The sequence below is a fragment of the Trachymyrmex septentrionalis genome, unplaced genomic scaffold (genome assembly GCF_001594115.1).
Source record: "Trachymyrmex septentrionalis isolate Tsep2-gDNA-1 unplaced genomic scaffold, Tsep1.0 scaffold51, whole genome shotgun sequence".
NCBI classification, from domain to species: domain Eukaryota; kingdom Metazoa; phylum Arthropoda; class Insecta; order Hymenoptera; family Formicidae; genus Trachymyrmex; species Trachymyrmex septentrionalis.
In genome coordinates, this window is record NW_017305683.1 from 857,937 (window position 1) to 869,564 (window position 11,628).

The window sequence follows — 11,628 nt, forward strand, 5'->3', positions numbered from 1 at the left end:
GTATAGAACTATATACTTGATTAATTGCACCGAATTTTATATTAATTTTTGAACATTACTTTTAATGAAATTTAGAAAAAATATTCTTTAAAAAAGTGTTCTCTTTAAATCTATGGGATATAAATTTTATATTATCAAATTATTTTTAACAGCCTGAAAATGTATTTTTAAGGACATTCATTTCGATTAATTAATTTTTATTTTTAAACATTATTTTAGATATTTTTTAAATTTTTGTTGCAAACACAGTTTTGGACATTATTCTTTTTTTCATATATAATATTTATTTCGTTTTTCGTCAAATATTATTAAGAAACCTCACGAACGTCAAAAATTCATCTTTTATTAAGTGTAACTAATTAAAGCGGGATTGCTATTCATTATAGTTATGTTTGATTTGGTTATTCAGAATTAGCGATTTTCAATTAATATTATTTTCCAACCAAAATCTGAGATTTTCATAAATTTTTTTTAAAGATAATTTCAACAGAATGATAATGATTTATAAAAATTTGCGCATCTACAAGTTATGTATAATACAAGTCTTGAAACTAGGAACTTTCATTTCAGAAATATATGGCGTGTGTCCAAATATGTGATGTTAATCTTTTCACTTCCAGGACACAGATATGTCTCACACGTTACAAGGCCTACTTTGGGAAGCTTCCCTCATGAAACTAATATTGTAAAGTGCTCGTAAAAGATATCGCCCTTCCAAATGATAACCGAGTTCGTGTCATCGCGTTAAGTTCGCATTAGAGAATAATAGCGTAGGTGTCTAGAATATCTGAGTGAAGTATCCTCGAGATATCGTTTCAATTTCATTATTTGCTTCATATCAGTTTTGTAAAGAAGAAATCTTTCCTTATTAATCCATATTGTTAACGTTATCAAAAATCTTTCCGTTTGCATCATCACCATTCGTATCGCGAGTTTGTCGAGTTTTGCACTGCACTACCGAAGTTTCTGCTGCTCGCTGACTGGCTCATAAATAGCAACTTTCGCAGCACTCTCGAGCCTTGTACTTACTTGCAAGCTCCGCTTACCTCCTTTCCTATGTGCACAATGATATTATTGCAGCCGACGCTACTTTTCGAGATAACCGCAGCTTTCCATCCTTCTAACATAGTTTTCGCTAAGTATCATGATTACGCTTCTGAACTAGCTCAAAGTAATTCTATATTGTGTAATATAAGGTAACATGCTGCTCTTTCTCTCTGGTTTGTATAGAAAATCGATATTTCATCAACGAATTTATGTGTGTATGTATATATATATATTTTTTTTGTATGTATTTGATATATATATTTGATATATATATATATATATATTGTATATATGTATATATATCTGTATGTATATATATTCTACTGTCAGCGCAATATATTTTGCACGGAATGTGCCTCGGGATTGAATTTTATCGAATATTTTCAAATTTATATAATGCACCATAGATTTTGCGATGCGCTAGATAATCTCGTGCCGCCACTCCGTTCGTAAACCTTGTCCAAGATTCACTGCCGCGCAGTTCCCGCAAGCTTCATTTATCTTCTGGCACGTGATATGTGCGATATTGTACGCAGTTTCCAATACTTGTCGGAGCAACCAATCTCGTTCTGGGATATCTCATCCGAAACAAATAACTGAAACGTATATATAGTTGAGATACGTTTATAAGTTAATTAACACAAATCGATCGATGCGAGCATATCATAATCTTAATTTTTAAAAACTATACTTAAACAATTTAATAAAATAAATAATTTTGAAAATTTCTCATAGTATTTATTTTATTAATTATGCATTTGAAATTAGAGTACACGTTTAAAAAAAATGTTTCGACTAAATCAACAAAAGAACCCAACAAGAACGGCAATTTGATGAGAACAAACAGAATTTCTGATCATAATAACCAGAAATTTTGTTTGGTCTCTCCCCTTTGTTTAATTTAATTCAATTTAATTTAATTAATTTAAACAATATTTTTGAATGTTATGAATGATAAAAAAAGAACATAATTTATCTAAAGATATAGTATTAAGATCTGCTTTTTCTACGTTGGGCCACGTGAGACTATTCTTGCTGAGAAGCATGGAAAAGATAAACACGTTCCGCTCTTACTTTTTCTCAGTTACTTTTATACGCCGACAACCTTACCGAAGTGCCAATTTTTGCAGCGGACAGAAGGCAATCTCATTTCGTTTAACTGGCACCATCATTTCCGTGACCTGAATGTACCATTTGATTGTCAACGCTTTCGGTTACGAGGTCAGAGCGAAGTTCTATAGTGGCACCCGATATTTATTCGATAGTTCACAACTTTCCACGGGCTTGTCACGCTAATATGACAAGGTTACCTTCCGTCTAGACATTCGATCAGTGTCAAATCGACGCGTGATGCGGTTACTCGCGAGGAAAGCATCTGCGGCCACGGCACGTTTTACGTTTCAATTACTCTGATAATAGCCGCTGTCTATGCGGTGGAGCACACCGCGGTTTCGACGTGTCCGAAGTCACTTCGTCCCATCGATAAACAGCAACCATCGGCGGCCACCACAACGTACCCACAACGAAGGTTTCCCCAGCTTCTCGCTTACGTATGTATGTGCACATTGATATCGTACTAGGTAGATCTCTACCGTTACGTCTCTCTTTCTCTCTCCGCGGCCGCCGCGGCGACTTCGTCCTCGCGTTCGCTTTTACCTAAGTGCCGTGATTACGCCCGTGACTGGAATCGAGAATTGGATCCACCGTCACGTCGTATTGCAATACGAAGTACGTAGAGTTGGGGCTAGCGCCAACGCTACTCGGGCAGAATTCCAAACAGGATTGGATCTCTTTTGCGATGCATGTCTGTTTATCGAAGTGGTCGTCGCCATTAGGATCGACATGGACTGAGAATAAATATAGATATATGCGGAACTAAAAAGCGTTAAAGGTGTCAGGTAAGGTCTTGGTAAGGTTTTTCACATCAAAAATATCACATTAAAAATATTTGCGAATGGAATATAAATCTGTCATGTCAATCAGAGAATGTCTTCGAGAAAAGAATAATGATCTATACTACTGCTAAATAATTTTGAAAAACTATTACAAAATTATCGTTTTTTTTTTTAAATTATATATGCGTATTAAAAGGAATTGCAGATTTTACAGAATCTATAAAATTATGTTATCTTAATGTATTATCAAAAATTATACCATTGTAACATCTTATTTATTTTCAAAATAAATAAAAACAAATCATCATAGCAACTTTCAAATATTTGATATTGCGCCGAATAAATTTCACACAGTAAACTTTTATCAGAATTCGATTAATATTAATATATAATACGAGAGAGAACGCGCATTGGATTATATATAATATTAATTCATTAGATTATCTGTAAAAGCTGGGCGATGCATAATAATATACTTTCATAACCGAGTTATTTTAGTAATCTATAGTTATTTTAATTGAGTGCACATGCATGTTCATTACACGTAACTTTGGAAACGATATTCTACATGTAGCTCCGTAGTTCAATCCAGTAGTAACCTTATTCGCGGGTACCGTGTCCTCCGGCGATCTGAGAGGATCCGGCAAGCACTGGCAAGCAGACGGATGAGCAAATTGCATATTACCTCGTCCACAAAATCGCAAGCTGTATAATCGCATTTCGCATGTTATAACTTATAATTACTATATTAATAGATCTCTGGCGTACATCATACGTTGACTACAAACTTTTCGCGAGAAATTCAATTCTTTTTTACAAAGTCTTTTTTTAACGAAGTTGGAGAAGTCCTTACAAAAGTTTTATTAAGTTATACATATTATACGAAAGCTAAGTTAACGGCGTACTTTTTCGAGAAGGTAAATTTAACCGCGCGCCTGTCTCATAGTATTCATATACCTTTCTTGCAGAGAAAAATAATAAAATTGATAATTTGCATCCTCATAGACGTAAATATCCGCCATAGATATCTGTTCCTCTATCATCTGAAACGCGATTATCGTGTTTCGCGCGGAACGGCGTTATTACCGAGAAACAAATCGCAGCAGTTTAACGTCGCCAGTGCCGTTACTCGACCGTGTTCGTAAATCGGTTTGGATCTTGATAAGGGTCGCACGGGGAGGTGATCCGGATGAGTCCCGCCAGTTCGATCCGGCGGGAACGACCACTGTCGTTGCGTCGAACGAAGGTCTCGAAGGTGCATTCCATGCAACTGCCGCCGGCCTGTTATGGCGATCCCATGCCGCAGGGCGTTCCCCGGTAGGAGTCTACGGAGTTGGCTAGATGACCAGATTACAGGTTTCTCTCGGTGCAGGAAGTCGTGAGATGCTTAATTGCGTTTGTCACGAGGCTACGTGGCGGCGTATCTGTCTCGGTGCGGCGAGGTGCGGCGGCTCTCCTTCTCTCTTTTTCTTTCTCCGGGGCCGCGTTGGAGCAATAACAATGCTGGGATAAATTAACCGGTAGGCGGCACAGCGCGGCTGACTGAGAGTAGCTATAAACCGATCCTGTAAGGATAGTCCGCCCCAGGTGGCCAGTTAACTGCTTAGCCTTAAAAATATACACGCTCTGACCCTTCTCCACCCCCGCATCACCTCTCCCCGTTTTCCTCCTCTCGTACCTTCTAACTGCTCCTCGCTCCTTTCGCGTTCGATCGCACGCGAGCGGTCCATCCCCTCGGACACCATCCTTCGTTCCAGCCAACGGATCTTCCCGGCGTACACAAGTACGCCGTACGTTCCGCCATTTATCCCAGACCGCGTGGATTGCGACGGGTTTATTGTGATTTACGTAACGGTGAAGAAGAACGATCGCTTAATCTTTCGCGCCCTATACTGCTCGTCTCCTGGAAGGAGACCGGAAGAGACGGCCGAGTCGCACAGGTCGGACGCTAACTGATGAAAATCAACAGCGTACTAAGACGCACGTTCACGTACTCGCAATCGCAACATTTATTTCCAGACAAGATGTATTACCATGTCGATCTTACCGCGGTAGATGAATGGGCAAAATTGTTTCTCGGAGCGACTGCTATTTGTATCTGTAAACCGCCGCGTGCTCCTTAGCTCGCGATGAGGCAAGAATGTAAGTGCAATAGGATCCCTTCGTTATCATATGGAGTATTCGTTGCGCGTGATTAGCGTGGGAATTCGTTAGATTGCTTAATATCTGTTTAGTCGAGAGTTCGCACGATTTTTTCACGATATTCAACGTTCTTTTAGATTATCTTGAAATATTTTAATTATAAATTCATTACGGATAGAATGATTTTCCTGAAGTATCTAGAATCTTTTAGCTAAATGCAGATCTGAAAATAATTTTGTTGGACTATTAAAATAATTATGTAGTAGAACGTTCAAACTGATTGTCGGAATGTCAAAACTTGCAGCATTATTTATCGTGCCTGAATTTTCTTAAATATAATATTTGTATTACATAATTGTACTATAGGGATTGGAAGTGACACGTTACTTGTAATGTTACTCTTTTGTAATAATAATTTAATATTGAAGTTACAACTTTTCACGGCGGTAATGCCAGAATTGAAACTTTCAATTTTGAAAAATAACTCTTTACTATTATCCGTTACTTATTAAAAAGTAACTCATTATACTTTACTTGTTACGTAAATTCAACAATTAGTTAGTTTATTTTGATGATCCAACAAAATTATTTTTGAATAAGTACTTTAATAAATTCGTTCTTTCTATGTAGATTGTATAAATAAACGAATATATCTTGTTATTATCAAGTATAAATAATAGAAATAAAAATAAAATATCAATTGTCATAATAGATTATGCAGATAGTACAATGACATTAGATTGCGGTGTAATTCTAACCGAGAGGACAAAAAAGTTCGAAATTAAGATATAAGGCGTTTTAAAGGAGTCTTTTAGTCTCTTCATTTCCGGACATGCGTGTTGTTTTTAACTATAATACAAAGAGATATGACAATATATAGATATCTTCTTGTACTAGTCTTCTTTCATGGCATATCATAAGGAGCAATAATCCGCGATAACATCGTCCTATCGAAAGATTAGAGGCTTCGTGAGAGATTCATGGATAAGGGATGCGTTTAAAACGCATCTCCGGGGTTTTGGAATTTCTTTGGTTATTCTGCTTTGCCGTCCGCTCCAGAAGAAAAAGTCAACATCGCACCAGTAAACAGGGGAGCGACGTAAATTCTCAGCCTTGTCTCTAGGTATTATTCAGGCTTAGTGGATGCTACGGCCGCTACCGTGGAGCAAGCTCAGTCTGCGAGCGCAAACAAACGGTTCTAATCCGTTTAACATAAATACCACGTGGTTTAATTAAATCGCATACCACAAGGTAATCGTCCCGACGTTGCGTCTGCAGAACACGGCTTTTTCTCTTCCTTAGGCATCGAGATTACCGCGGGATGGGTCGATATTTGTTCACAACGGGACGCTTCTTCATTCGATGAAGGATATAAACTTGAGCTAAAGAGGATAAAAGGATAAAGCTTAGAGGAAAAAGGTTAACTTCTCGTATTAACTCTTTTATATATTGAAAAAAATGTCAAAAGAATATAATTAAAATTATTCTAATTATAATAGATGTGTATTATCGAATAATTGACTCTTTAAATAATAGTTATAGGATAGATGGAGAGCACTGCCTAGTTGGAATATTATATTATATTTAACGTAATTTTGTTGCAAGTAAAACTAGGTCTATATATTTTTCTTCAGTGTTTTATAATTTACGATCTAATCACGATTTTTTATTAATCATCGATAAAAATCGATAACTCATTAATTTTTAACGTGAAGCGTTCTAGTTTGTGAGCGTTCATCTATATTAGCATATTAATACCTCTTTACGTGACTTATTCAGAAATTTGACATTTTAAGACTTTTTCAAATTGATGAATTTTATGAGAGTAGTTCTATACTTAAATCTTTTAGGAGAGAAGAATTAAGAAATGCAATATGAAAAAGAATAAGAGAATCTGAAACAGATATTCGAAACACATAAATAAAGAATTTTAATATAAAAGATGATGAAAAATTGTTGTCTTTGAGGAAAAGATTTCAATATCGACATTCTATATGATAACGCAGAACAATATTGTTTCAGCACTTAATAATATTTTACTCTTTATTCTATTCTTTACACTACGTCACGACGCTCTGCAATTTCAATTTTAAAAGCACATTTCTTTACCGGAAAATATATGTGCTATCCATATAAAATTTGTAACAGTACAATCAGTATTATAAACAAATGTTCTCTTATCTCTGTACCACTTCAGTAACAATGTCTCGAAGACACTGTGTGAAATAATTTCTGTAGACCGCATTTACCATTTACAGAGTATCAACGTGATAATTTTCATCGTGAATCGTTTCTCTCTACAGTGATGGCTCGTGTAAGACGACGCTACAGCAATAACGAAAAACGACAACGACGACGACGACAACGACGACGATGACGACAGTGAAGACGGCGCTTAAAATAGTAAGGAAAGGGAGATGAATTTCTCTACTCAGGCTAATCTCGTAGAAGAGGTGGTCCTTTGTAAATACTTTGAGGGCTTTGTCTTCAAGTTACCGCGGGAACGAAACTCTCAGGCTTCTACTTAATCATTCGACTAACGCAGCGCTCATAACGTCGTCCGTTTCGCCCGCACGATTAGAATCTCGCGTTACGTTTTTCCAAAATACACGACGTCGTGTACCTCCTCTCTTCCTCCTCTTCTTCTTTCACTCTCTTCCCGCGGGACTGAAGAACGAGAAATTGACGATCTCCATGGCGACCCTCGCCGCGTCCTGAATATCTTATGCGCGAGCCCCATTAGCGGCAGAGGAACGTCGCGAGAATAAATGGTAGCCGCTTTTAAGGAGCTCGACATTCTATAGAATAGGAGACGCTCTATGAAAGGGAATGTTACACCTCCGTACAAAAATGTATCCGCGCGAAGACGCATTTCCACGACGATTGCAATAAACTATTGCGAGAATCTCGACAAACGATCATTTGTAATCAATGTCTCGACTATGACTACAATGGTTCTCATTATTTTATAACGTTTGCATAAATTGAATTCTCCGTGTGAAAGTAATTTACGTGATGTTATATCGTAGAGGAGAAGACAGATAAATACACAGACGATAAGGAAATGTATAGAAAGGGAAAGAAATACATTATTTGGCATATGACTTCAACTTTTTCAAATTAATATAAAAAAATTTTTAATGTGCAATACTTTTTATTTATAAACTCTTTATTCTGTTTTAAATTCTATATTGTTTTCAAAAACATGACTTTCGCTGTGTACCTTGCATTTTTATCTTTTATTTTTCTTTTGTAAGATTAAACAGAAAAATATAACGTTACTGTAAATGTACTCTCTAACAATATTTAGTTACTATGATAATTACATTGTTATAATAATTACATTTATCTTAATAATCTTAATTGTGCTTTATTTTTTACAGGTAGACACGCCTGACAGTGTTTTGCAAAGCGGTTTGGGTCTCGGACCTGACATGGGACACACGATTCTCCGTTCGATGGTGGATCCTCGAGATTACGATCGACTGAGATACCTGCAGATGAACGGCAGTCAACCAAATAGTTTCGAAGAAACCATTCACAGGGTAAACCATATTTCATTTATACATTTTGCAAAATGATTCTTAAAGCCACTAAATAAAATGTATTTTAAGTTATAAGTTAATATTTTATGCATTTCACTAGCCTGTTATTCTTTTTGATATCAGATAACTCTTAAAATATTTTTTTTATTGAAAAGTGAAGATGGATAATATATAATAAGTTAGACTTGTTGAGTAAAAACTACGCTTGCTTTCATACAATCGTGATTCTTGAATTCACTTGAAATGCTCCAAGTTACTCCCGCAAGAAGTCGCTTTACCGCCGATAAAACCTTTTTAAACGAAACTTAAGAACGCTTCCATCCCCTTGCATTTTTCAGCTGAAAGTTCAAGAGGCACTGCGAAAGAAAGAGCGGTTTCACAAAGAGCATGAGGAGGTGAGTGGACGTCTTATATAAGTCAATCTCTATCGTCCTAGTCTATAATGAAATTTTTGTCTTCGGTTTTCGCTAACGAACTTACTTGTAAAGGAACTCGCGGAGGCGAAAGAATGCCGAAAATCGCCAGTGATCGCAGTCGCGTTTGCGATTAAATCCGTTCGATCCCGCCTGGTAAGGTTGCTTTCAGAAACTTTATTTTATTTTATCCTTGTTTAACATTCGGTAAACAGCAAGGCTAAAACACACTGGTGCACCCAGGTGAAGTTTCTGAACGCAACCTAAATAGAGAGTTGTTCTTGTTTCCGTTCACTCTAAATTACCAAATGACACTTCCGTTAAGGATATATCTCGCACCGCATAGTGTGCGAGCACACTCATGTTCCGCGTTTCATGCTAGAGCGACAATTTTCGTTATCACGCGTAACCAATCGCGATAAGGATAGTGGGATGTCTTATCATGATTAAACTCAACCCGCGTGTCCCGTTTATTTTCTTCCCGCGGTTCCCTCCCCGTACATTGCCTGGATCATCGGCAACCCTCTTCCCGTCATTCGACTGATATCGGCCCTGGGAGCCGATAGCCTTATCCGATACAATCCTGCTTCCCGCATTGGAATTCTCCCAGGACGAAATTTGCATGTATGTGCTATCGCCAAGGCCTCCCTTTACCTTGACTCCCTACCTACGTCTTCCTCCGTTCCAAGTGCGTACAAGCCCTCGTCATACCCTCCCTACTAACCCCCTTCTTCAGACTGTCTTTCCAACTTGATACCTCTCATTATGCAAAGCAGCCAGATCAGCGTGATATCATCATAATCGTCAATGCGTACCGCGACGTTGCGTCGTGAATTCCTTATGCACGATCTCTCGCGATATACGCGTGCGGGTTTTTTGTGCTTTTCTTATTTTCCCCCGTGTTGTTTTGCGTCGTATGCCCGTCCAGCATGAGATTTCTGTCTTTCTCCTTCTTGTCTTCTGTATGTACAATCATGAACTATAAACTATTGGCACATTACGTGTTATAGCGACATTATTTCAGCATGTTTATAAGCGCTGTTTACCGTTGATAATTTATACAAGGAAAGAATGATTTTGCTGAAGTATCTAAAATTTATTGTAACAAGATACAGATCTAAAAATAATTTTATTGGACTATCACAATAATTATGTAGAACTCTCAAACATGAACAATGCTGCAAAAAATTTTGATATTTTAGCTTAGACGTCCTACATAATTATTTTAAAGATCCAATAAAGTTATTTTCAAATCTGTATCTATAATAGTTACATTTTTAGCAAATCTTTCTGTATAGTTATTTAATAAAACAAAGAATGGTTAATTAGGAGAAAAGAGAAGATATTTAATCAATGCACACCATTAAACGATAAAATTTGATGAAGCGCTGGACTTAAAAATTTTAGTAAGGAAAGTTGCAGAAATTATCAGAACGACATAACTTCTCAATAAAATCGATAAGCTAACTCTTAACGAAGGTTCCATGAAAATTTTAATAAACAACCCTTTTCACTGTTCCGTTTATCCGATCTGACGTCTTCTAAGATTAACTTTGATAAGCAATACCCTTTTCTTGTCAATATTTAATGATAATTTTTGGTATAAAGTTTATCGTCGTTAATTTATCTGTGGTATAATGAAATATATATATATAAAAGAGAGACCTCGGGACAGACTAAATTAACTACTTGAAAGAGATACTCAGGATAATGTCGCGACCGTGCGGCTTTATTAAAAAATTAACTCCGTTAAAAAGTTAGCCGCACGTATAAAAATCTTCATAGAAGTCTTCTCTTCTCAGTTTATTTTATCTACGATGCTATTCTTTGTTAGCCATATTCTGTACTATCGTAATTCTGCAATATTTTCCGATAAAAGAATTAAATTTTTGAGAATACAATCATAAAATATTTTTATTGTAATTTATAAAATATGTAAATACATATTTACACATGTACGGAAAGAATGATTTTGCTAAAAAATCTACAATTTTGCTGGATCAGATAAACAAATAATTTTTTGGATCATCAAAATAATTTTGTTAAAAACTCCAACTGTTTATTAGAAATTCGTTTGTAGCACTGCTCAGCATTTGTTAATTTCCAATCAAATTATTTTGATGGTAAAAAAAATTAATTTCAGATCTGTATCCAGTCAAAATTTTACATTTTTCAACAAAATCGTTCTTTCCATGTAAATGCAAGGATATATGAACAGAATATATGTACAGGACTTTCATAAAATTGAATTTCACATTGGTATTTAATAAAATAGAATCTTGTTCTTTTTCAAATTTAAAATAAAATTTATTTTATAATGACATTTTAAATTGCTGTATCAAGATATTTGATACAGTTATGTTTAATCAATTCTCATTAAAATAAAATATATATTTGAAATTGACCGAAAAATTTTCTCTGCGTAGAAAATAACATGGTGAACGCTGAATATTTTGCAAATTCAAAAGATACCCAGTAATGAAGGAAAAGTGGCAGTTTTAACTTAAAACAGGACCGTTTTGATGCAATCGTGTGTATCGGCTCATGCATAAACGGGTGCACGCGTATAACGCGTTGCTTCACGCG

At 36.1% G+C, this 11,628-nt stretch overlaps 1 protein-coding gene across 2 annotated transcripts in view; it reads left to right on the top strand.

Annotated features, from left to right (window-relative positions):
* LOC108751750 (SAM and SH3 domain-containing protein 1-like) overlaps positions 1–11,628 on the top strand; it is a 366,503-nt gene that overhangs the window by 338,487 nt on the left and 16,388 nt on the right. For both annotated transcript variants that reach the window (XM_018492138.1, XM_018492139.1), the window contains exons 6-7: positions 8,468–8,629; positions 8,968–9,024. In XM_018492138.1, the coding sequence (XP_018347640.1) occupies positions 8,468–8,629; positions 8,968–9,024 (219 nt within the window). The remainder of the gene's footprint in view (positions 1–8,467; positions 8,630–8,967; positions 9,025–11,628) is intronic.